Below are 25,541 nucleotides of genomic sequence, written 5' to 3' on the forward strand. Positions count from 1 at the left end.
CAGAGTGAACTTTTAAAACACCCCTCGACCATCTCCTCTGCACTTTAATTGAAATTCCTATCAATGGTGTGTCGCCTCAGGAGGAGAGGCGAATAAATGCAATTTAACAGAGGAGAGTAAAAACCAAAGGGAGAGGACGGACAGTGCAAGTGTAAACACAGAGGAATAGCAAGTGTGAAGACGCATGAAAAATAAATAAACAGGCAAACATGCTGCTGTCTCTTTGCAATGAAGAGACTCCAGCTGTGACACTGTGAATAAGATATACATGCAAATATATGCATTGAGAGGTGTGTGTGTGTGTGTGTGTGTGTGTGTGTGTGTGTGTGTTTTACTCTTATTGTGTGGACATCTGTTTACACAGTACATTGTAGGGACTTGCCTTCCTGACAAAACGCAAGTACTAATAACGTAAATCAATAAATTTTAGTGTGAAGACTTTGGTTAAAGCAGCCTGGTCTCACTCCTTTAAAAAAGTGCTGCTTGGGCCCTCGGTGGTAGATGCAAACACACAGTGCACCCTTTAGCATCTGTGTGAAATGCACCAGGCTTTTAATCAACTCCAATGTAAACGTGTCTCTGTCATTATTATATCAAAAGAAAATGAATGTCGTATAAAGAGTGTGAAAGTGTGCTCAGGGCAGGTGGGTTGGCTGGGTCCGACAAGCACAGCACTTTGACCCTGGAGATTAATGTTCATGTCCCTTATAAAAATAAAGGTCAACAAGTCATTTTGTCATGCAAGTCATTAGTAAATTGTTAGTCACTCATTAGTCATGTGAGTCAAGTGACATGACTTATTTCAGCCACGATCTTTCCCTAAGCTTAACCAAGTCGTTCTGTTACCTAATCCTAACCATTATAATGATGCCAGGGGCTTCTGTCCAAGCATCAAAATATAATGCATAGGGATTAGATCATGTTGGTTAAGGTTAAAGTAAGCTTAGGTTTAGGTCAAGGTCTAAGTGAGGGTAAGTCTCCAGAACATGAATGTAAGTTGACGTAGTGTCCTCTGAAGTAATGGAAACATGACTGTGTGTGTGTGTGTATGTGTGTGGGATGATACAGGGTAAGGTAAGAATGCGGTCAGTGTGAGGTTGAGCATCTCTACCTTCAGTAATGTGACATATGTCGGAGTGAATAGTAATGAGAGAGATATAAATCACATCTGACAAATTTGATTGGCTCACTCCAAAGTGGGTGCGGCTAACCAATTGGATTTTTACCACACTCTTTTGAGAAGTTTTTGCTTAATAAAATCCAAATTAACATCTCCTACTACGATATCTCTCCTATGACGAGCTAGCAGTCAGTGGGTTTACATGATGGGCGGGTTACACCTCGAATCACATCTGAGTGGACTAATTTATGATTAATTTATGCATAAACCCCTAAAGTCACGTCACTGAAAATATTGTGACATAAAATACACTGAAATGAAATGATGTTTTTAACCCTCAGTTGGCATTTTAATAAGAAATAGCTGAACAATTAACACACGTTCGCAGGATCAGACCATAGAAAGAAATGGTTTTGGTGGTTAAGCTAGTCATAAAGTATGACTACAACAAAACTGTATGTATTTAGTAAAACATTTCACTGATAAACAACCTTCTTTTGGGATATAAATAAGTATTACAGAAGTTGCAGAGTAAATGATCTAATCACAAGAAGGCATATTGTCTTGACAATCTGTAGGATTTTCCTCAAAAATATATAACTACAAAAATGTCTACGTCCAACGATATGAGTCAATCTGTTTGTCTCAATCTGTTGTTACTGTAATGACTTAATACCGACAAACTCCTCTCACTTTAATTCAGCTCCAGCTCAGTTTGGTGTATCTTATCAGTAGGAAACACGAGGACAAAACTAATAAACATCGAGATCAATATTTGCACATGAAATCTCTCTTAAATATGAGTGTCTATGAATATACATGCACTCGATTCTCTTTTCCTTGTGTCAAACACACCCTACTTTCTCCTTCCGTTTACAGTGTCTGCCCTCGCCCTCCTCTCCCCTCCCCTCCCCTCCCTCTATGATCTCTGTTTACAGAGCGGCTTGTTTAGCCTTAATAAGAGTCATTTCATAATGACTCTCATTAAGTCAACCAACAGGCCCACAAGGGGATCAACAAAAACAAAGGCAGCATTGTGTCGCGGGTAAGTGAGCAAAAACAAGAACAAAATATTTCCACTTAATATAATTTGTGACACACCTGAATGGAAGAACAACAAAGGTTTGATTAAGAAGTCCAAATGTGCTCAGATTAGCTCAGTGTGATCTTGTAGACATACAAGGGCAGAAGCGTCACATCAGCCAAACTGTAAGCCTTATTAACATAAAGAAAAAGCATTTCTAACCCTAATATTAGCCTTATTAGCAGAGAACTTTGTGAGAAGCTTACAACTTTGTGCTAAATTTACTTTCACAAATGTCCTCTAAAAGATTCTCCGCTCATTAAATTCTTTAAAACGTAACAAAGACGAAAGAGTTCAAAACCAGAAGAGAAAGAAAAAAAAATCCCAAGGCAAAAAAATATACATGAATATGGCTAAAATTACTTGCCTTTCTCTGAGAGCTTGATTAGTCAGAGACTAAAGTGTGCTGGGCAATTTAATCTGACAATTTCATCTTAACGTCTGCAGCTACTTCAAATCACCGAAGATCACGAGGAGATATTAGTGGATTTTAGCAAAAATCTAGCAATTAACATTCCTATACATGACTTTCCAAGTAAGTCAAGTTAAGTTCAGAAAAGTCAATATAGCTTTTATTGTAAAACATTTCCAAGGGCTCTGGACAGCACCTCACATGGACGAATTTCAAAGGATCGGATTATGTGTGATGACAGTGGTCTACTTTTTTGTAATGTACATTGGCACAGACAACTACACACAAACACACACACACACACACACACTGTATTCTTGGGCAGTCGAGTGTAGCGGGAGGTAAATCCTCCACTGGAGTGAGAGAACACTCTTCCCCTGAGGCGAGGACTGACCACTGATCACTGACTGTGTTTGTCTTAGTGTGCGTGTGTGTTAGTGTGTTTATGCTTTTGCAGTACACTAAATATAACTAGTGACCAGTGTCCTAATATTAGGGGTTAATTTTTGCCCTAGAACATTTGTGCCGCTTTTTCTCCAGCACTGACAGTATTAGTAGAAAGTACACTAAGGTCAGCGTGGTATCTTGAAATGCACATTTATAATAAAATAGGGAGAAAACATTTACTTCTGTGCTTCCTGTTTTTTCGGGAAGATATAGCTCTTAAAAAGAATTAAATATACATTACAAAACTGACCCCAATGATCAAACTGCTCCTCATGTTGAAGCCAACATGTGATAGTCGGAACTGACGGTAAGTTTTTGTCATTTCTACAAATTAATTATGTAATAATCTGCAATTATGTAGTTTAATTGAGAGTAACTCTGGAAGTTGTTTTTAATTTGGACGCTCAGCAAGTTGGCTGTTTCTATGGCAACGCAACCCTCCATCACACATCTTGCTCTCAGATTAAAATCAAGTCCCCATTCAGAATTTGTTTTTTTTTCCGGTACAATATGTTAGACTTTCGCGTTTTGTTTTTCTTTACACCAGACAAAAGTAGCCTACATCTCTGTCTGATTATATCTTCCCTCCTCACTTATAAATATTATTTCCCCTAACCAGCCATCTTTTTGCTCCACTAGCAGCAGCAGAAGCAGCAACGAGCTATTTCATGCTGCGTGTGTAATAAAAGGATTAATTTGTGCTGCTCAGACTCAGAATGGGCAGTAAATGGGACAGAGGGATATAAATAGAGACTACCTCACTCAACACTTTCTATTTCCTGACACAGATTGCTGCAAAAGAGGTATAACAGACCAAAAGCTGTCAGCCCAATCTTTTCTCCACAATCATTACCATCATTATCTCGATTTTGGTGTACCTAATCATGCATCTTCACCATTACTTGGCCTCCAAGGGTTTTTTCTTGCTTGCTGTAGCCGTCTGTAAATCCGATTGGACCAGAATAATACTGTAATGTGTGATGACATGTTGAAAATGAATGTAGTAGCATAGCTTGGCATGACACAGAGACAACAGGTTAAGAGAAGAGCGTTCAACTTAGGGTGCATAAATGGCTCCACATCAAAGTCCCCATTTGACCTCTACTTCAGTTTTCATGCTAACTTTTTAAATTAATATATATCATTATTATATCATCTTCATTAAGTGTACCATGTGGAGTTTTTGACCACTAGTAGTGCTATGGAGCAATGTTTTTACAGGTAGTTCCATGTTTTATTTCCATTATGTACATGCAGAACGACACATTTGCACACACAAGAGTACACAAAAGGCACAATTCATAGTCCTGCTGCTGATTTCATGCTATTCCACTGACTGACACTTGGCAGCGGTAATGCACAAAGAAATTTGCTCTAGTGATGCACCTACAAAGACAGTAAAGAGGAATTCTGCAGGCTAGCAAACATTAATGTAAACAATATAGGATTTAAAATATTTCAAAATTGGCTTTGCAATGTAAAACACAAAGGAAATGTATATAGCATGATTTTAGGCTTCAAGGATCAGGCTGCTCTTAAGCACTTTTGTAGGTATACCCATGAAAAGTAAGGCACCACAATTCATATATAACACACATATATAACAAGCCAGTAATTCATGTATAACCCGTGTAATCGGAAGGGCTGCGATCACATGACAAATGCAATAATGGAAGAAAAGAAGAAAGTATGAAGAGTCAAAGTCTTTGCAACAAGGCAGGTTGGGGTGATGGATGTGTCAAACAAACACAGCACTTTCCCCCATGCTTGAGAGGTGTTTGGGACCAAGTTATACCAAGAGAACTTTTAGTAAGGCAAAAAAGAAAAAAAGTGAGTGCTGCACTGGGTCAAAATTGTCAGGAGACAAAAAACCGCTCAGGTGCTCTTCAAGACAGGGAATGAAATAGTAATAAAAACAGAAGGACTGTCCTGATTGTAAACTGAAAGTCCAAACTAGGCAGTCCAAACTGAAAAGTCCGAGGCACTATTACCCCGGAGTGCCTCGGACTTTTCAGTTTGGACTGCATTTTTGAACATTTTTTGAAAATGTCAGTTTACAATAAGGGCACTCCTTCTTTTTTTTATTACTAGAACTTTTAGTAATTTCAAGGTACGTCGTCACCATTTTCTGTTGCTGTTTGCTAAACCTAACCTACGTGTCTTAATGTTTACTACATAATGGGGCACCAATTCATTAGATATCATGATAACTGTTTTATGACGATTTGTTGCAGGGGTATGCACAATGCATTTTGGCAGGAAACACTAAATGTAAACAAAATTTGTTTGTTTTTAACTTTTAATGCTTACAAGAAGAGAAATGGTAATGCCACCTTTTTTTCCAGCAAAATTATCATACTGAAAATGCTGTATCTACAAAATGTTCATTGTCACCATTGTACATTTGTTTTCTGTGCTATACCTGCAGGTAATGACTAAAGCATGAATAAAATGTTTATTCTTGGTGTTGGGATAGTAAAAATGTGTGAAAATCATGTCAACTGAATGCACACATACTTTTTTTCTGAACTTCTAACCCCATCTCTCAGTCTTCCTCAGTGAATGGAACTGTCTCAGGTGTCAGGGTAAAGTGTCATGTGATTATAAATGGTCATATAAGAAGGACTCAAATCAACTGTCTCTAGATGCCACACCAAAACCGGCTACCCCTTTGACTGGTGAGCTGCCAAAGTTCTTGAACATGAGTCAGTGGATGGCCAAAGAAATACTGAGGAGAACGTTTACATACAGTTGTATTACAACTGAGCCAGTTCAGGTGGAAGATCTAGAAAATTGAGTATGCTGACTTTGAGTTGTCACAAGGTTTTATGGTTTTGTTTAGACATCTGAAGGCACTTAGTTATCGGAATAAGTCAATGCTGACTTGAAGCATGAGATGGGGACAGTGTTAAAGTAATACTCAGTTTCTGTTGTCCTACAAATGTCACACCTCTTCCATCACCAGAAAAAAAAAACATTGCCAACATTTGCAAATTAATTTTCAAACTTGTAGAGATATGGCAGCAGTAACAGGCTGAGTTGTTGTTTTTCACTGCTGTTGCAATGGAAAATTGTGTTTTCGTATTTATATTTAATAATTAAACTGTTTGTTCTTGTTCTTGTTCTTGTTGTTCTTATCAAACTTGATAAGGTGCAAAACATTTTTCTTTTGAGACTTCATAGTCTTTTTTCCAATTCACACTGTGTTTGATTACATAACATTGGTGCTGTGTGCCTTACTAACTCGATGGTAGCAGTAACATCACTAACACAGTTCATTTTCAGTCTTGGCACTGTTTTTCAATCATTTTTCTTCTGAATGACTCGAATAAAATTCAAAAAGTTAGTTGCCTGAATGTCTGCAGTACAGTCCTAACAGGCTGGTGGATTAAATTAGAAAAAAAGCGTTGCTCTACAGAAACAGATGGGAAAAAATCGGTGCCAGGCTGAAAATGGTGCCATTAGGCTTTAGGTTGTAGATGTGAAGTATTTGCTGCTGATTTGATTTTATCACATTATTAGCCAAGAGGCTAACAGCTGGCAAGCTCAAATTAGCACTAAGCTAGCTCACTTGTAATCAGACTCGTTGGTTAAAGGCTGGGGTGAGAGATTGATCATGTGCCGTGTTTAATGCATCAACCTGGTGGTTTCAATCCCAGAATGCCAGGTGACCACGTCTGAAACAAGATCTTGGGCTTTTAATTGGGCTGCAGAGGCCTGAAGGTCATGAAACTCAGTGAGGACTCACTTCTCAATACAGGGAGGATAAAATCAATAAGGGCGAGACTGGAGTTATGAGGTTGCTCTGTGACAGCGAGGATACGCAGCCTGTCCTTGGCAGAGCCACAATACAACAGAACTGCTGAGCCACAGTATGTCCTGCTGGATTTACCTCTCTCCATCTCTCCGTCTCTCCCTTCCTATCTCCTCCTCCCTCTCTCCCTCTCTCCTTCCGTTATTCTGCTCATTAACTGTCATACAGGACTGTCAAACTGAATCAGAGACAGGCACGCAGACTGCTCAGCAAGGCCTTTGGAAACATGGAGGTGTTGTACCAAAAGTGAAGCAGAGCTGCAGGGCTCGCAGACAGCTGCTCACTTCGCAGCACAAACATGCCTCACATTTGTCACTTATAATTTCCACTTTGTTTGATTCATGGCATTTTTTTGGTAGGTAAGAGCCGGGGTTGGCTTTTATTGTTGTTGTAGGGTTTTTTTCTTTCTTTTTTACATGTAAATTTGTGCTTTTTAATATCTGAGAATTTGTCTCATGTTTTTGTTTGCAAATGTATGACTTTATAATCTTTACAATTAAAAAATTCAGATTTTGTTTTTGATTTATTTTTTCTCTGGAATGTTACCCCTCTCACTTTTTTTAACCTACAATGGCCCAAATACACGATCGTATTTATTGAATTTCAGTTTAAACATGCAGTTTAACTAATTGGGGGTTTTTGTTGTTGTAGTTTCTCTTTTTCTTTTTTCTTTTATTTGTCTTTTTTTTAACATGTAAATTTATGACTTTATAATCTTATCTCATGAATTTATGACTTGGAAATTCTTTCTTTCTTTTTTTCTTTTTCTTTCTTTTTAACCTAAAATGACCCGAATACAGCATCGTATGTGTTTTATTTCAGTTTAAACATGTATTAATTGTTTAAAGTGACTGACATATTATCATCTTTTAAATTAATGGCAAATATGCTGTGAATACATTATCAAACTGTGGGTTATTCACACATCCAGCAGATACAGACCAATATTCTTGTTCAGTGTCATGTTTCTGGCCACCTGGTATATGTGAGTCCAATATCCACTCTCATTTTAGTCCAACACTGCTGTTTGGTGCTGGACAGGAAGCGTACAGTGGATGTGATTATACTAACCTCAACATAGCATGTTAGTTTATGGCCATCAGTTGTAATTTTCCTTTTTTGTTTCTGAGAAATCACAGTTGTCTTTGTTGTTTTAGCCTGAGAAATGACTAAATACTACACCACCAATCAGCCCCTAGCAACTGTTGCTATGGCAGAATCAGAGCCGTAGCAGGTTTTGTAGTTGCATTGGGAACAAAACACAGCACCACAGCTGCTCAATTCATCAAAGAATTGAGCCACAGTGAATTGCTGTAAACTGCTGAATGTTGTATCATTTCATCTAAGTGTAAGCTGTATCTGCAACTCACAATTAGTGGTGCACACACCAGAGTTTTCAGTGATTGTATGTTTGCCACTGAATCTCCTAGGTAGTCCACCAGCCTGCAACTTTTTATTGAAGAATCAAATATTTTTTACACAGCATCTTATTTTTGCTGCTGATAATTCAACCAGGAGAGTTTTCTGTCCACCCAAGCCTTCAACTGTCAGTCAGCAAACATGTCCATGTACCCTGGACGCAGTTCACCGCTCTATTAATAATGACATAACACTGTTGACCTCTTATTACTCTAATCTGCTCTCAGATCAGGCATGGCTGATTTAATGAAATAATATTCTACGAAGTACAGTGCTTAGTTTGTGGACTTGTGAATGCAAGTTAAGTGAGTAAGTCAGTAGCTGACAGAGCTCTCAGGAAAAGACCATAAAATGACTTATTTCTCACCTTTTGAGAGCTGTAAAATATTTGTGACAGGTACGAGCTGCTTTCAGGAGGAGAAATACAGACCTACTGTACCGCTTCAGCTCAGAGACTGAAACCTCTTTGTCTTTTTGTGACAGACAATAAATTTGCATTGGACCGACTCCGAACTGATACAGTAAGTCTCTCTGACGCCATGCTTTCTCATATTGCTCCTGTATTTCTTTGTTAACTCTCTTCCTCCAACTTCAGCTCTCTTACTTTATTGTATATTAAAACCAACTGTTGACTGTACACTGCATCTTTGTCGTTCTGCGGCATATTTCAAATGTTTCTAAAAGTGGAGACTTTGAGAGCATGAGAGTTTTTGTTTACCCTTGCTGGAACGGGGTTGGCTCGTTATTGGATTCATGTTTAAAATCAGACAAGTTGGCGTGATAACAGAAACAGAAGCCGCAGCTCCTTTTGAAGCTGCTGGGAAACCGCTCTCAAACCTTTGAACACATCAACCAAAGTGACCTAAATTCAAAAATCCCATTTTTTCCTAATTTCATGCTGATAACAAAAAACATCCCATTTGAGTGTCTTTCGCTGCGCCGCCTCCCACCCCCCCACTGAGTCCAAATGACTGCAGGAGCACAACTGTGCTGAAAATTAAACTGTATCATCCAGAGGAAAGTGTCACTCCACTCGCCGAATAAACGCAAAGCATTTAATGATTTTAAAATGGAGAAATTTTGAGTTCAACTCTTACTTAAACTTTATTCAACTCTGCATGATGTCACCATCATTTACTGACGTATAATCACTGATTTAGAATCATGGCTTTGTGTTTATGAGCAAGAGTGTTTCAAGGCACAGTCCACTGCAAAATCAAAAATGCATATTTTTTGTCTAACCTGTAGCGTTGTTTATCAGTCTAGATTGTTTTGGTGTGAGTTGCTGAGTGTTGGAGATTTCAGCCATAGAGATATCTGCCTTCTCTTGAATATAATGGAACTAGATGTCACTCAGTGTGTGGTGCTTAAAGCCATAAAAAAAAAATATAATGAACTCAACAACAGTGTCTCTTTCTGCTAGCTCATCTAGCACCACTGAGCTCGCTAACATTACAGCTCAACAGAGGAGGACACCATTAACATTTACATCTTGCATGAGTCTCTTGTCCATGCGTAGATGCACACTTCCTTCTGCGTGGTGATATGGTTGGCAGGTCTTGTTTGGCAGAAAGAAAGTAGTTCCTACATGAAACTGCTCACAACAAGGTCTGTGGATTATCTTGAGTAAGCTGGTCATGATTTCTGCAATCAGACATTGCTGTTGAATTTTTCAAATGTATTTTTTGGCACTTTGAGCACCTCAGTCTGAGTGCCATCTAGTTCCAATCATTTTGAGAGAGGGCAGACATCTCTACAGCCGATATCTCCAACACTAAGCAACTCACACCAAAACATCTAGACTGATAAATAACACTAAAGGTAAGAGGAGAAATATGAATTTCTGACTTTGGGGTGGACTGCCCCTTTAAGAGACTATGGATGTGTGCTTAGTTTTCTGTTTGAGCTTCCAGCAAGAAAAGCAGCATTTTTTTCCTCCACCATCTTTTAATAAACCACAGTGAAGGAAAGCGGTAAATCAGTTTAATGTTCCGTAACAAACAAATAAGAAAAGGTTGAAACATATTGACTGTGAAAAAACACCCATTCATCAATGGGCCTCACAATACAGGAGGAAAAGGCTAACCTTGATGTACAAAAACACACACACGTACACAAACATTGTGCTACTGTAGTTTGTTCCAGGGGGTGCTGTGTCTGTACTTCTCAGCTTTAAAAAACACACATACAGTGCATGCACACACACTATATACAGCCACTACATCAATACAGGTAACATTTACTGTCAGGTGGCGACAACATAATGAGAAAACACAGCGTGACCTTCGCTAGTGCAGTGGGGGAAAAATGGCAGAGCACAGCATAATATTCTCTGACAAACTAATGAAAGTCAGAGGAAATGAATTCCCGACCAAACGAAACAAGCAAGTGTAGAGTGCCATTCACCTACAGGCATCATCACAGTGTGGACAGAGAAATAGAAATGTACACCTAAACAGCATTCAGCAATCATAACAATATACCTGATGTGTGAAATCTAACATGTGACACATTAAGATGTGGTATTAAAGCTCAAAAATAAGATAAGTAGGAAGTAAAAAAGATAATGTGAAAAGTCATTTCAAGTCATTTGCTTGATTTTGTAGGTTAGTTTTTTAGGGATTTTTTTTTTTTTTTGGACCACAGTAGCTGAGTTGCAGTTAACTTATCAGCTAATATAACATGGGAGTTACCATAAGAGGGTAAAGAACAGTGCAATTTCCTATTTTATTGTGTGTATAGTATTATAGTACTTGATTGTATGTAGAATTTAGGCACAATGCTGATCCCTAACCCAACTACCAGAATGTTGGTATTGTACACATCTGCAAACCATGGATACATTATATACTGAATGTTATTATCAAAGGCAACCTGCAAGGCCAAGAAAAGAAACCAACGTGGAAGTGGGGGGGGGGGGTTATATAACTCACCCATTTACGTTTTATTAAGGCTTACAGTTATGCATATTTAAGGGACGGGGTCACTTGAGTGACAGCCTGTCTGCAAGGCATCACCACAGTCTATGAGTCAGATCCACCCCTCACTCCTCCACAGCTCCACCCTCTCTCCAAATATGGTCACTTATGACTGAAGATGTCGACGGCCAAAACGCCAAACTGGCGTACTCAAGGCTCCAAAACAGGAGTCCACAAACCAATGGGTGATGTCATGATACCTAGTCCATTATTTTGTACAGTCTATGGTTATTATGTAGCAGATACATGAAAACATTATGTTTCTTTACATTTCAACAATGCTGTGGTAAAGTGTGGTTAGGTACAGGCACAAAAACAACTTGGTTATGGTTAGGAATAGATCATATCTGCCGCTACTGGTGGCACAAACATCACTGGAAACGCAGCAACAGGTAGCTAAAAAGCAACTGGCATTGATCTTTGTTAGTCTGGAACAGTGGTCTGTGTTGGCCAGCTGCTTAGCAGCTGTCTTACCAAGATGTTACACCATCCACCATGCCTTGCACCTCCTGATGAAGACGTCATCTCAAAAACTCCAGTATATGATTCTAATGAGAACATTTTCTTCTGGCGACTGGGCTGTAATCTCAGATTCAACATTTTTTAAGTCACTTAAAGATGCAGCTTAACCTCCTAATGGCCACTAGGGGGCAGATTGGCCAATAACAAGTGGATGATTGGTTAAGCAAATTTACAGTTGTGACTGACATAATATCAGCTAAACTACAGTCAAATGTGAATTCAGATGAATCAGATACCCCAGGGATCAGTTGATATGGCTTTTTTAAGTCATAGTTGTCTATACATCTTCAGCTGATGTGTTTTGCTAGTATTCATTATCAATTTATTTGACAAATTTCTTGCCAGAAAATATAAGTATTTGAGTAATGTTTCAGGCAGTGCACCTACAGTGTCTAATGGGGAAGAATAGCTACTACATGAAGACCTGGTAAGGTAAGAAAAGTGTGCAAAAAAAATAATTTGAATGTTAATGATCACTCAACAGTGTCAGGAAGGAACCACCATCATTTGTAGTGGACAATACTGGAGGAATAATATTCCTATAATGACTTTGGCTCTTAGTCAAAACATAAATACAAATATATTTCCAGATCGTAAACCTACAGAGTCACACTTATGTGTGTATCTGCACTGTACTGTGTTTCTGATGTTTACGCATATTATATTTATGATAATTATGTGTGTGACATTATGTATGAATATGATCTTTACAGCACAGAGGTGAAGAGGAGGCCAGAGTCCTGGTTCAGACACAAACAGTGTAGTCAGGCAGACATCTGACCCACACTACAGGCACAACCAGATGTATTGAGGTCTGTTTCCAGTGTCATTGTGCGCTGAATATATTTTAGAAGTGCTATTATTTATTTCTGCACAATGTGGAGCAATCATCCCTGCACTGTTCCCACAAAGCAGCTCAACAGTCTCATTGCTTCATTCTAGGTCAGTTATTACGAGAAGTGGCTTATTCGTTAATTGTTTGCCATGCCGGGTTTACATGGATTAAGCCTCCTCAGTCCAACCCTGCAATGTTGGATTGAAAATGGTAAATACAAGCCAAAGGGAGACAGAGCACATGAATCCAGGTAAATGTCAGGGCCGGCTGCTGTGTGTCAGTCTCAGTGTCTGGAGAGTTCACTCTAACCAGAGCTGGCTTATTAATCACCTCCTGTTGTGCTGGTTTTCTGGGAGTGACGGAGGAGCTGTGCAGTTGGGTTGTTGACCCTACAGATTTTCGCAGTGCGTCGGGTCACAGCTCGCCTCAGAGCCAATCAATTTGTTAACACTGGAGCTTCACCCAGACAGGATTTCTTGGCATGGTGAGAGGACCCCTCGACCCGCAGCTGGATCGCATGGCAGCGAAACGCGAATAGCTGTGAAATTCCTCCAGGGAGAGTATAAATTCATGTTAAACAACCCTTAAACTGTCATTCTGAGCCTCTTCCAAAACTAACTAACGTAAAGCTGTGTGTTGTTGGCTGGGGAAATACAGTCACATACACTATTTAGTTCTATGTAGGTCAGCAGGGAGGATGGAAATACATTTCATTGCCTTTGTCAACTTGAGTTTTACAGTAACTGCCTGCCAGAAGTGTCCCTTTGTGCTTTTATGCTGTATTTTGACTTTGGAGTACAGAAGGACTCTTTATTCTGGTCCCACAAGAACAAAATTAGCATATAGAGAAAAACATATCTGATATTTCACGATCATATTTATAACATTTAGTTTGCAAAATATCCATGCTTATTGGGAGGTTTTAAAGTTTATTACAATTTTTTTTCCTATTGGAGTTTGTTTAATAATTTCACATGATCTGAAAAAGATGTAATAAAGCTCATGATTCCAAAAGCCTAATGCTGAACATATCAAAACTCACACATTTTATGTCTATTTTAGCCAATAGCTCAGCAAACAAATGGTCTCTGACGGTGAGATATAATCTTAATTACGTGGTTTGAAGGGTTATTAAAGAACGTGAATAATGATTAGATTTTGATTAGCCCTTTTCTGGCCCTGAAGGGATACTCAGTGAGCTCTGGACAGCAGAGATTTTCTCATGGTGTATAAACGGCAGCTGTATTGGCACTGAGAAGCCTGTTTTGGTGCTGAAGTGAAAGTAAACTATTTCCCTGGATAAAACCACAGTAATTTTTTGAGAGCTCTGACAGTGAAGACTACCAGTGTATAAATCCTGGAAAGCTCCTGTTTTACCCTGCGGTAGACACAGGACTAATACTGTTTCAGGTCTGAATGCCCCACCCTGGCATCACTGTGGAAACTTGCAGTGCTGGCTGAGGCGGTTCAGGCAGCGCTGCACTCTGCTCACTACATGAGGTCAGGGCCGACTAGACTGGTGTCTGTTACAAATCCCCGCTGAGCCCTGGAAGGGGACCGACAGCCAAAACTAGGAAGCCTCCGTAATCTGGACTTTTGATCCTTCATTCATAGAGATTTGAAAGGGTGTGGCACGTTCCAACCCATCTGTGGTATGAGCTATAAAAAGCCAACCTACCTTAACCTTTCATGCTGTAACCTTGGAACAAATTTGTGGATAAAATATTGTGAATGCATAAACCTTAACTTTCTAAACAGATTTGTCCTCTGAGATGTTCAACCTTAAACATTTGAGTATCAAACACAAACTGGATGCAAACTGGTTTGCACTCAAAATTAAGTTTTTATCTCTTTTAGAGTTCTTATTGTATTAATTTATTTACAGTGAAGAATAATGGCGTAGCTGACACAGAAGCTATGGTTGCTATAGGAGCAGTTAACATTCTTTCACAATGAAGTGCTCCACGGATGATGATCTTCTATAGGCCAACGTGGAAGTTAGTATCACCATGGTTACCTTGTCAAAAAGCCAATGGGAGTTTTCACTGGAAAGAAAATGAGCTCTGTGGCAAACAAATGTTTATGAAGCTAACAAGTCATGACTCTACAGTAATACACAAACTATCCCACAGAAATCGTATCTATAATCTTGCAGCCTACTGTATATGGCGTGAAGTTAGAAAAGGCCTTTTTATGTTGGCATTTGATAATGTCTCCTGTCTGTGATTTAGTATGCATTGCACTGACTCTTTGCCCTCTGGGTAAAGTCCATCCCTGTCTGTGTACACCAAGACAAATTCCTATGCATTCACTTTGCGACAGCAGCAGTTTTTGATCTCCTGGTTAAGGATCCAACAGATAATCCATTATCCACCAATGTCTTCCCTGTGATTCGACAGATTTCACCCCTCGTCCTGCTCAGATAGCTGTATTGTTTCTGTTCAGTCTATTTCTGGGTTTCACTCATAAGCTCCAGCGACAGCATCTATTTGCTGAAAACCAATACTGTCTTGGGCTGTGATATTGTGCTTATTGCCATCTTATCTCCCGTTGCAGCCACCCAAACACATTTAGTATTTGGAGGCTCCCGCAAACATGTCCGCCTGATAACAGGGGGTGTAAATATATAGAGAGCCTCTGTCTGTCTCTCGCCCACTCTGTCACACATTCACAAACACACAATTCGTAAAAAATCTCACTTTTCAAGCTCGCACACTAACACGCCCACAAAGAGAACATTCTCTCTTGTTTTTGTTCACAATCACTCTCTGACACATCCACGTTAGCTTTTGGAGCTCTTTTTGAGGATGAGGTCAATCTGCAGTTTGTGAACCTTCAGGCGATTCAAGATGGTGACTAAGAACCTGCTCACTGCCTTTTCCAGGCAAGAGTCATAAAGTCGACCTACGGTCTCAGCCCAGGACAGTGTTTTCCAACTGTATGGTTTGAAATCCCCCAAGAAAGGACTGACAGGACAGAATTCACAGTGACACAATCAAGTTAGACAGAAAGCTTCAGGCAAAATGGGCTGTCCCCCCCCAAAAAAACCTGCTGCTGCATTTTTTTTTTTACAGAAACCTTGAGTTGTTAGTTGTCTTTAGCTCTTTTTTCACAGATTACTATACGGCTATACTATACGGCACTATACGGCCACTACAATATCCCTTCTGCGTTTGCATTTTTTCACAGTACTAAACAATGGCAACATCATGCTGCTCCTGGGATTTTTGACAGCATGCCAGCATCATGGAAGCAAAAGAGGCCTGACATGTAGCACAGCGGCGTCAGCCTAGCGCTTTCTAAATAATACCAATTGCATTAATATGGCAATAACAATCGTTTACTGTCTTTATAATAGGGCGACTGATCTCATCCCGTGCTTGGAAGGTAAGGAGCTCCTGGACCTCACTGTTTTCCCAATTTGTGACATTTTCGACCAGTTCCTCTTCTCTGGTGGTGGGTCGCACACATAACACGCAATCAAAATGTCACACACATGCCGCCAATGATCCCGTCCTGTCAACTGTCCCTATTATACAGACATTGTTTCAGCGCTGTTAATACCAGGGGAGACAATACTGTCCCCCCGAGATCATTGGCATGATCTGGGTCTGATTTTCTAAAAGCAAAGTTCATAAGTGTAATGCCATTAATCAGCTTAAACTCAAATATTAGATGTTGGAGTGTCTTTTTCTTAAAGTAGTTTTATAAAATGCTCTGTAACTTCCAAAAAGGATGTGATGGGTTGATAACTGTGATGGACTGTGTGTCTCAAAGCAACTCATTACTAAGTATGTCACAAAAAGCAAAGACCAGTGTCTTGTGAGAGCTTCGGGGTGAAATAAGAAGCTATTTTCAGGTACAAATGTAGCTGCCAGTGGACTTCAACTGTTGACAGAAAGTCCCAGTCTTTCCCCCAAGAGGAAGTGAACAGAATATTTAAATTTAGTTTTTTCTTAAGCTGTTCAAAAGCAAACAAGAGGTTCAGAGATTTCTATTGAAATATACACATATTCAGATCTAATTTGCATTTTGTTGTTGTCATGTCTTTTATGTCATCTTTAGTGCCACATTGTCCGGATTGGGTTGACTAGATTAACTCTCCCAAAAATGTGGAGTCAGTGTCCAATTAAGGATAAAGTCACGTTAATTATTGAAGAACCTTTTTTTCGTGCTGTACTTCCAAACAACAGGCTACTAATGTAAACTAACATTTATCAGCATCAGAAAATATTTAAACTCCATTTATCATTTTGTATTGATACTGAATCCAGTCTATGTGTAACATGAGGAGATTGTGGTTGTGCAGATGAAACCGCAGAGAATTATCACCCAGCACTGCAGCTGTACAGAGCTTTTAAGCTTCTTTCATATCATTGCTTTGGTTTAATACATATTTACTGCAGCCTATGGTTTAGTCTCAGTGTCAATTCAACCCCTTATCCAACAGCAGGCAGCTGTTTTCAATCAACAACCTCTGATAAACCCACTACACGTCACCTGCTCGGCACCACACAGCAGCTAGCAGCCAAAAGCCTTTTTTCAGGAGTTGATTGAGACCAAAACAGAGCTAAAAGGAATACAATCTATAGAATAAATGTTGGCATTGCTGAAACTTCATGTTTCTTTATGTTGCAGTTTTCTGTTTTACGTTGTGACAACGCTGTGGTTAATGTGTGGTTAGGTTTAAGCACAAAAACTGCTGGGATAGGGTTAGGAAAACATCTGTTTTGGTTTAAAATATCCAATTTAGTTGTCACAAACATCAGCGGAAATGTCCTGATGTCTCAGCAAAAACACTTGGTTTTGCTGCCAAAATCACAGCTGCAAACATCACTGGTATCAAACAGTGGTCTGCTGCTTGGCAGTCTCACCTTACACCATCCACCATCCCCTCCTCTTCCTGATGAGAATCTCAGCTCATATACATGAAATCTGAACTATGTCACTTTAGAAATGTTGATATAAAACATGAAATTTACAGATGTAACATATTGGTGGTTTGCTGCAGCGTGCAATGCCAAAATTTCTTCCTGGCGACTGGGCTGAAGGGAGAGGGGATATTTGATTTGCACTCATCAGGCGGACACAAACACAGAAGCTATTCTGTTGCAGCGGTGCCTTTTACACACTTTTGGACTGAAGAAGCGTAGCTTGGATGTTGGATTAAAGGAACAGACCAACTCAACCAAACATCCACAGCTACAGTATAAACTACATGTCACTAACAATACATCTGTGCTAGCTACAGCCTGGCGTTCAAACTGAAATGTTGGCCTACATCTACTCAATATCAGACGCAATAGTTTTCAACCTCACCATCAATTTCAACAACAAAAGGCTAAAAGACAGCTGGTAACTGGCACGCTCAGCAGATCAGAAACTGAACTGTACCAGCGTTTGTTCCTCTGCTGATGTGAGAAATAAAATCACGTCACTCTGAGCACGGCCGTCAGCAGAAAGCCTCGATAACAAACTCAGTCGCATTGTACACGCCACTGGCAGGCTGCTGTTTTTCTGCAAGAGGTGAAAAAACAAAGTAACACTTAAACATGTGTACACACACAAACACACTTCCTACATGCATGCTTCTGTAGACAGTGAAAATTGGTCTCAAGGGTGGAGCATGTCAGAGAAAGAAAAAATACCAAACTCAATTTTCACGCTCTCTTTTTCTCTCTCCAGCATACTCATGTTTCCATGCTCTCCTACACATCTAGCCCCCCCCCCCCTTCTCTCTCTGACTTACACACAGCTTGAGAAGTGTGTATAGGGAATAAATTGCAATGACTGCCGACAGTCACAAGTCATTGAACAGCTCTTCACAGTTACTGATCATATACAAAAAACAGTGAAGTAGTCATGCGTAATACACAGACACACATTCATGTACACATGCACACAAATGTACACACAGCCTGGCCGACAAATAAGTCTGAAAACATGAGTGTGAGTTGAGTCAGATGTAAACTGAACATGTGATGCCTCAGAAAGGGAATGGTCTGCTCCATATGTGCTGCTCTCTCTTCTTCTCTCTTTGCTATGCTCTCTTACTCCTTTCTACCTCCTTTATCTTCAGCCATCTGGATATCCATACTTTCCATCCCCTCTTCTCTTTCTACCTCATATTCTTTCCTTAATTTCTTTATTTGCTTTTTATTCTTTCTACCTTTATACATCTGTGCCCACTCTTTATTATCTTTGTCTCTTGCTGGTTGTAATTTAGGCTCCATCTGCACATCACAGGCCCTCACTGTGTATTTCTTCCACAAAATTTTTCAACTTCCGCTTTTCTTCTCAAATTGAAGTACTTTACTTGAGTTGGCTTGAATAAATACATCAAAATACTATTTTATTTTGCAAAACTTTTACCCATGCTTATGAACATTTTGGAGACAGGAAATTGGCGATGCAGAGGTGGAGGTGGAAGCCCGACTGTAGAAATTGTTGAATATTTTTTGGCACACGCAATTTGTGGCTTTTATCCATATGTAGATTTTTAGTATAGATCCTAAGTGTTGTTTTATAAATGAGACCCCAGGTGATTGAAATCAATAAAAACACTGAAAATGTTTACAAATGAGTGTTTCTTCGATGCTGTTTGGCATGTCGCAGACAGGCCACGAACCACCACCTGCTAGTTTGTGCTCACTGTTTATCTCAGATAATTTACAACCCAGGTGTTCAGGTGGTTTTTACCGGGAGCAGAATTATCCACAGAGGTCTACTTCTCTCCAGAATAAACGGACGCAGAAATTTAAACCGGTAAAAACACTGAATAAAGCAGTTTCATGTTAAAAATCAGTGTTTTTCAGATGCAGTTTGGCTCATTGCAGAGGGGATGCTAACGATGCAAAAAGGCAAATGGCCCTATCTCAAGCCAGTGTTTGGTTTGTCCATTTTGGCTTACTATAGAAACACAGTGGTGCAACATGGCAGACTCTGTGTCATATTACCTTTCATTTTTGCCAACATATCCCCCTAAATCCAACACTCTGGACCTTTTAAAGAAAAATGCTGAAAACCATTATAAATGAAACAAAAATGTATCACCTGAGACATGTTTAAATATGATTTTCCTGGCAATATAATGAATTTATATCACTGGATGATCCCTGACTGGAGGTTACACCTTAAGATCTATCACTACCCCATCTCTCCCTTTCCCCTCCCTGTGTCCCTTCAGGTTTTATCCCATTGTACACTACACTTGATCTATTTCCTCCGGCTTTCATTCCCTCCTTCTTTTCTCTCACTTGTTCTCTCCCCTTTCACCTCCTCCATCTCTCTCCCCTTACTCTTGGCATCTCTCTCTGCACTCCTTATCTGTCCTCCCGTACCCTATATAGCACTACGGTTGTATCTCATTGTAAAGGCAGAGCCATTTATAGGCCGCTGGTTATTGGTTGAGAAGGGGGCGGGGAGGGAGAGAGAGAAAAGGATGGGGGAGGGATTTTCACATAAGCAGCAAATAGTACAGTATATTTGCAGAGACTGTGCTGTCAAGAGGAGCGACAGCATTACTTGTTTCAACAAATGCCCCAAAGTGTCATGTTTACATTCAAGTGACAGAGCTCTTTCACAGCCCTAATAATGATCATAGGGGCAAAGGAGGAAGTGAGGAGAGTGAGCTCCGCTAACCTTGAGGAAGTAGTGATTTCATCCCAAACTATGATGTTTCCCTTAACCCTTCATTTTGTCATTTCGTTCGTATTTTGTAGGATCTGTTGTATTTGAAACACACCTGTCACATATTATCATTACAAAGTGGACAAATTGCTGACATGTGCTTGGTGTTAAAGTGTAATGCTGGCAATATTCTACATTTTTGTTATTGTGAACAAATTAAAATTTGAAGTTACATACTTAATCTTAAGTTGCCTAGGTTTAGGTTTAGGCAAGAAAAGTTAGCTTAGGTTCAGGAAAAGAAACATGGTGACGTCGTACATGGGACATAATCACCAGACTCCTGGGGAAAAGTCCTGTGTTTGTTTAACCTCAACCTCAACCTGCCTCCTTACATGGACTTTCACTCTTCACATTATGTGAGCTATATACGAATTACTGGCTCGTGAATATGTGGGTTATAAACGTGTTGGTGCATTGCTTTTTGTAGTAATATGTACAAACAATGCAGAAGAACAGCTTGAATGGGTGACTTCATTACCATGGATATGACGTGATCTGGAGTTTATTTCAAGGTCCATACAAAGCATCTTGCTGCCTTTAAATGACACAAGAGTACCACATTTGTGTTCATCCACAGCTGAAAATAGTCCCCAAAAATGTATCCTGTAACAATTAATTTTTGCTGCATGTTTAAAGATTTACATGTCCATTAGGAACCAGTGGGTTTGGGACTGAGTGCCACAGACATGGGAGAAAAGATGTTGACAATACTTAAAAGAAAAACACACCTTGACCTTTCCGCTCTCCATCATCATTGTAAACAGTGCCAAATGCAAACTGAGTGGGATATTAATTTAGATGCAGAGGAGAAGAAAGAGAAAGCAAAAGACTGAGGCAGCAGTGTGCAGAGATTGAGTGATTGAGAAAGAGAGCGGCAAAAGCGGCAGAATGAGAGGCATAGGAAGAAAGGAAGACTGAAGGGAACTGAGAGAGAGCGACATCCTTTCTCCTATATAAAGACTGCAAGTGTACACAGGATACAGAGAGAGACAGAGAGAAAAAGGGAGAAAGACAAGAGAGTAGCAAAGCATGCGAGTGCGCAGAGGAGACAGGGAGAGAGGGAGTGATAGGGGCAGGCAGTCAGGCAGAGCAGTGCAGAAGAGGGAGGGAGTGTGTGAGAGTGTGTGAGAGTGTGTGAGAGTGAGAGGGGCGGGGGGTGAGCAAACACGCTCTGCACGTGATCCAATCTGTTCACATGGCCTTGTATTACGCCATTATAAATACTTAATGTGAGGTGCTTCACGCCGTGAAACCCCTCACCTTTTAACTCGGCATGGATTTGAAATGTGGCCGCCGTTTTCCAGGTCTGAAACCCGGAGTTCAGAGACCTGCAGCAATATTTGATAACAGCAACAAAGACAAAGAAGACTACATCATTGTGAATCCCCTGAACAGTGTAATGCAGAAATAATGCATCAGAGCATGTTGGGCTCTGTTGTCGTTCATCGGAAGCGAGCTGAAGCTGTCATCTGCTCTCTGAGTCCCTGCGTTATATAATGATGGATAGGCCTGCGCTGCTCCGCTCTTCTCTCCTACAGATGCATGAATCAAACTCGGGATGTGTCCTAAATATAACCCTAGTGTGTATAGGCCAGCTGTAGCCCTACTCCGGCTGTATTTCCACAAAACGTCAATCTGATTAGGTCTCTGTACGGCAGCCTGGCTGCAGAGGGGGGTTATGGATGAGGTGGTACAGTGAACTGGGGTTTCTGGATTGTGGCAAAGATGAGTGATTGTAGCATAATGTGCTGTCACAGCCGAGCTAAAGGAGAGACTGGAGCTGGAGGGGAGAAAGTGATCATAACAAATATTTAAAAAAAAAAAAAAAATGCTTCTGCTTTGTAGAAAGGTCTTTGCTAAGGATATGATGTGTGTCAACTGTGCAGCCGTTGATGTGATGTCAGGTCATGTTATGTTAGGACACATGTCAGGGTTATGTCATGGCATGTTATGGTGTAGCATGTGTGCTGTATGATAAAACAGCATCTAACCAGGGCACCTGAATGCACATCAAATGAAAAATTCATACACAGTACATATATGTAACATCCTTTGAAAAAGGAATCTTATTTGAAGGTAAGAACAGGCTTGCACATATGAGTCCAAAATGGCCACAGTTTTTCTTACATATAGATGTCAAAAACTGCCTTTTTTAAATACAAACAGGAACACATTTCCCATGAGATCTGGTTGTATGTGGAAGGGCGTTGGTTTCGTTTTAACTCTGGGGCAAGACACAAATGAAATAGAGTGTTTTAGGATCCTCTGCCAAGAAACAACTGAGCATTTAACACCAGTATGTGCCTTTTATGCGTCAGTATATAGTGTAAATGTCTTTAATTTTGCCAAAATAAAAGTCCTCTACTACTTTCATATTTTATTTGGGGGGACAAATGCACATGTTCTGAATACTGAGAGTGGCCGAGTCCCTTGCATCCCCCCTAAAATCCATGTCCATCTATGTGTATGTGTGAGCAATAGCATGATACATTTGGTGTATGTTTTAATGTGGCTATTTTATAATCTGTCCATGACACCCAGCGGATGATGAACTGGAAGACACATATTGACAGTATCTGTATTATGAGATGAGATTAGACACTGAATTATGCATATTTTAATTACGATTGTTTGGCATTATGTGGCGCAGCAGCATTGGATTTAACAGGGTTTGGTGAGACATGGTACGGTGGGCACGGTTTGGTATGTCGGTATACGCACCATCTATCTGTCACACGCCTCTACGTCATTAACGGGAAACGTAGGCGTCGCTCATAGTACCAGTACTACACACACATCATCAAACACACGCCTACACAGCCAGGCAAGCCCCTTAACGTACGAACACACACGCTCACGCTCACACACACACACACACACACACACACACACACACACACACGCATCCAGCACCCTCTCATCTCGCCCATGCGGAAACGAGCTGCATCTCCATCTCCAGCACAAACCACAAAACCGTCCCAGTGGTCACGTTTCTTTAATGATCGTGTGTTTTTTCAGCTGTGTGTTTTTTCAGCTGTGTGTTTTTTCAGCAGCTGTCAAACACACGTCCCATTCAACACAATACGCCAGAGCACAGCCCGAGCTCGAGGAAGGAGGAAATACTATTACAACACATGACACCGCGGAATAAAAGCACAATCTGGGAGCAAAGCAGCCCCAGGTACTCTCTGGTGATAACAGTGTAACACGGAGCACAGGGGCACGGTGGGTGTAAGCCACCTTAACATGCAATGTCAAACCTATTTTGGGACACACGCTGAAATGAAGCACTGGAGCTGAGCGGAGCAGCTGGGAGCGTTTCAGCACCGCGGACAGCTCTCCTGTTGGCAGCTTCCTCAGATTGGAGCGGGATGTCACTCCTCTCCTGGTAATAACACACCATCACACGCTCATATGTGCTCCTTACAATCATGCACGAGAGAGGGAAACACTTACACACACCATCTCTCCCAAATCTGAAATGACATCTGGTGTCTTATCCAAACGTTTCCGGTTAAAACACACACTGGGATGTAGTAAGTCACCCAGCCCCAAACACCTCCACCACTCCTGCTGCTCCTACCTCGTCATTCCCATCCCGGGGCCTCCGATCCCCATCCCTCCCCCGGCAGCGGTTCCGTTGACCGGCTTCATGTGCTGTCCTGCCCCCGGTCCTGCTGCGGGTGCTCCGGGCATCACCGACCCCATCATCCCGGCGGCTCCCGGCTCACCGGGCTGCCCGCCGCCCTCCATGCTCGCTTCGTTCCCCATCTCGGTCTCGGCTCAGGAGACGGGAGGGAGGTGGAGAAAGGTTGCAGGTCGAGTCGGCGGCGTCGCTTCTATGTCGCTATGTTGTCTGTTTTATTTTGGATAAGAATCAAAAAAGAATGAATGGAAAAAAGGGGGGAGCTGAAAACCGGGAGAGCGAACTCAGCGTTGCTTCTCCATCACCGCCATCATCATCATCAGCTTCAGGACCAGTGGGCTGCCTCCTGACGTGATAGCGGGAGCGCGCCGCGCGGCCACGGCGACTGTGAGGGGGGAAATAAAAGCGCGAGAGGCGAGAGAAACCGAGATTAGATTAGATTAGATCAAAGTTAAATGAGCCCCGTGGGCGGAATTGGGTCGCAGCGGCAGCAAGATTAAGATACAACGAGCAATATGGAGAGAAATGAAAAGGAGGGTGCACTCTGACCTCCTGCTGGCGACCATCAGGAGGAAAACAGACACAAATAGACAGAAAATTAAATTAGATTTTTCAAGGAGGTAGTCATTCAGGTTGTTTTATCCCTGAGATATTGAGATTTATGCTGGTTAAACTGATTTTAAGATCCTCTGAATTAAGCAATAAACTAAATTACCACTGGGTCATGACACAAACAGATGTTAATAAATAAAATAACACTACATTAGACCTACTTACAGAATGGGATCACTGCAGTGTGTTAATGTACACCTTAAAACATAGGCTACATATTTTGTCTATAAGTAATGTTGATTCACCAGAAATCTTATAGCTACGTTTTAACCATTATACTCTCCTAAAATGATCCAATTATTAGATTTACACACGGCTATTTGAAGAGCACAAGTGCGCAACCACAGACGCGGGCGCGCGCTCTGTGGCTGTGGGTGCTGCTGATGTTGAGCACACCAGAAGTGGAGAGTGGAGGATGGAGGGAGAGAGGGAGGGAGCTACAGTATACGCGCGCGTTCACGTGACACTTTCTCACTGGAGAAGGGCATGAGGAGTGACGTGAGCGCGCAGCTCAACTGCACCGGAGCGTCACGTGTCCAAAAACACCCCATGGTGTTACACACCTGCTGGTACTCACTATTTATTCAGATTGATTTGCTCCTGGTGGCGCACAGCGGAGCTCCGGGAAACATTTATCTGTTGAGTCTGATACTTTGGAGGTTGACTATATCTGGACAGGCTACTATTGGGTTTGTGTGTATTATAAAAGTTATAGGAGATGAAAGAAATGTGAATTCTGACAGAATACATAGGAATAAGAGCTATTAAATTTTTTTAAAAAAAACTGTTAAAATCATGCATGAGTATGATTTATCAAAGGTTAGTGAGCATATAATGGCACATCATATTGTGTTTTTTATTTTCATGAGTATGTAAAATATCCAGTAGAAACACATTCAAATAAATGTTGTGTTTTTAGACACGTTTGTTTGTTTGTCTGTTTTTAAGCTGGATGTGTCAAAA

General features: G+C 40.7%; 1 protein-coding gene across 4 annotated transcripts in view; it reads right to left on the reverse strand.

Annotated features, from left to right (window-relative positions):
* The window catches only part of bsna (bassoon presynaptic cytomatrix protein a), a 206,714-nt gene extending 182,411 nt beyond the window's left edge, over positions 1-24,303 (reverse strand). For all 4 annotated transcript variants that reach the window (XM_049580095.1, XM_049580097.1, XM_049580096.1 and 1 more), the window contains exon 1: positions 23,904-24,303. In XM_049580095.1, the coding sequence (XP_049436052.1) occupies positions 23,904-24,091 (188 nt within the window). In that variant the 5' untranslated portion in view covers positions 24,092-24,303. The remainder of the gene's footprint in view (positions 1-23,903) is intronic.
* Positions 24,304-25,541: the final 1,238 nt, after the last annotated feature.

The sequence above is a fragment of the Epinephelus fuscoguttatus genome, linkage group LG7, assembly GCF_011397635.1.
Source record: "Epinephelus fuscoguttatus linkage group LG7, E.fuscoguttatus.final_Chr_v1".
Lineage (NCBI taxonomy): Eukaryota > Metazoa > Chordata > Actinopteri > Perciformes > Serranidae > Epinephelus > Epinephelus fuscoguttatus.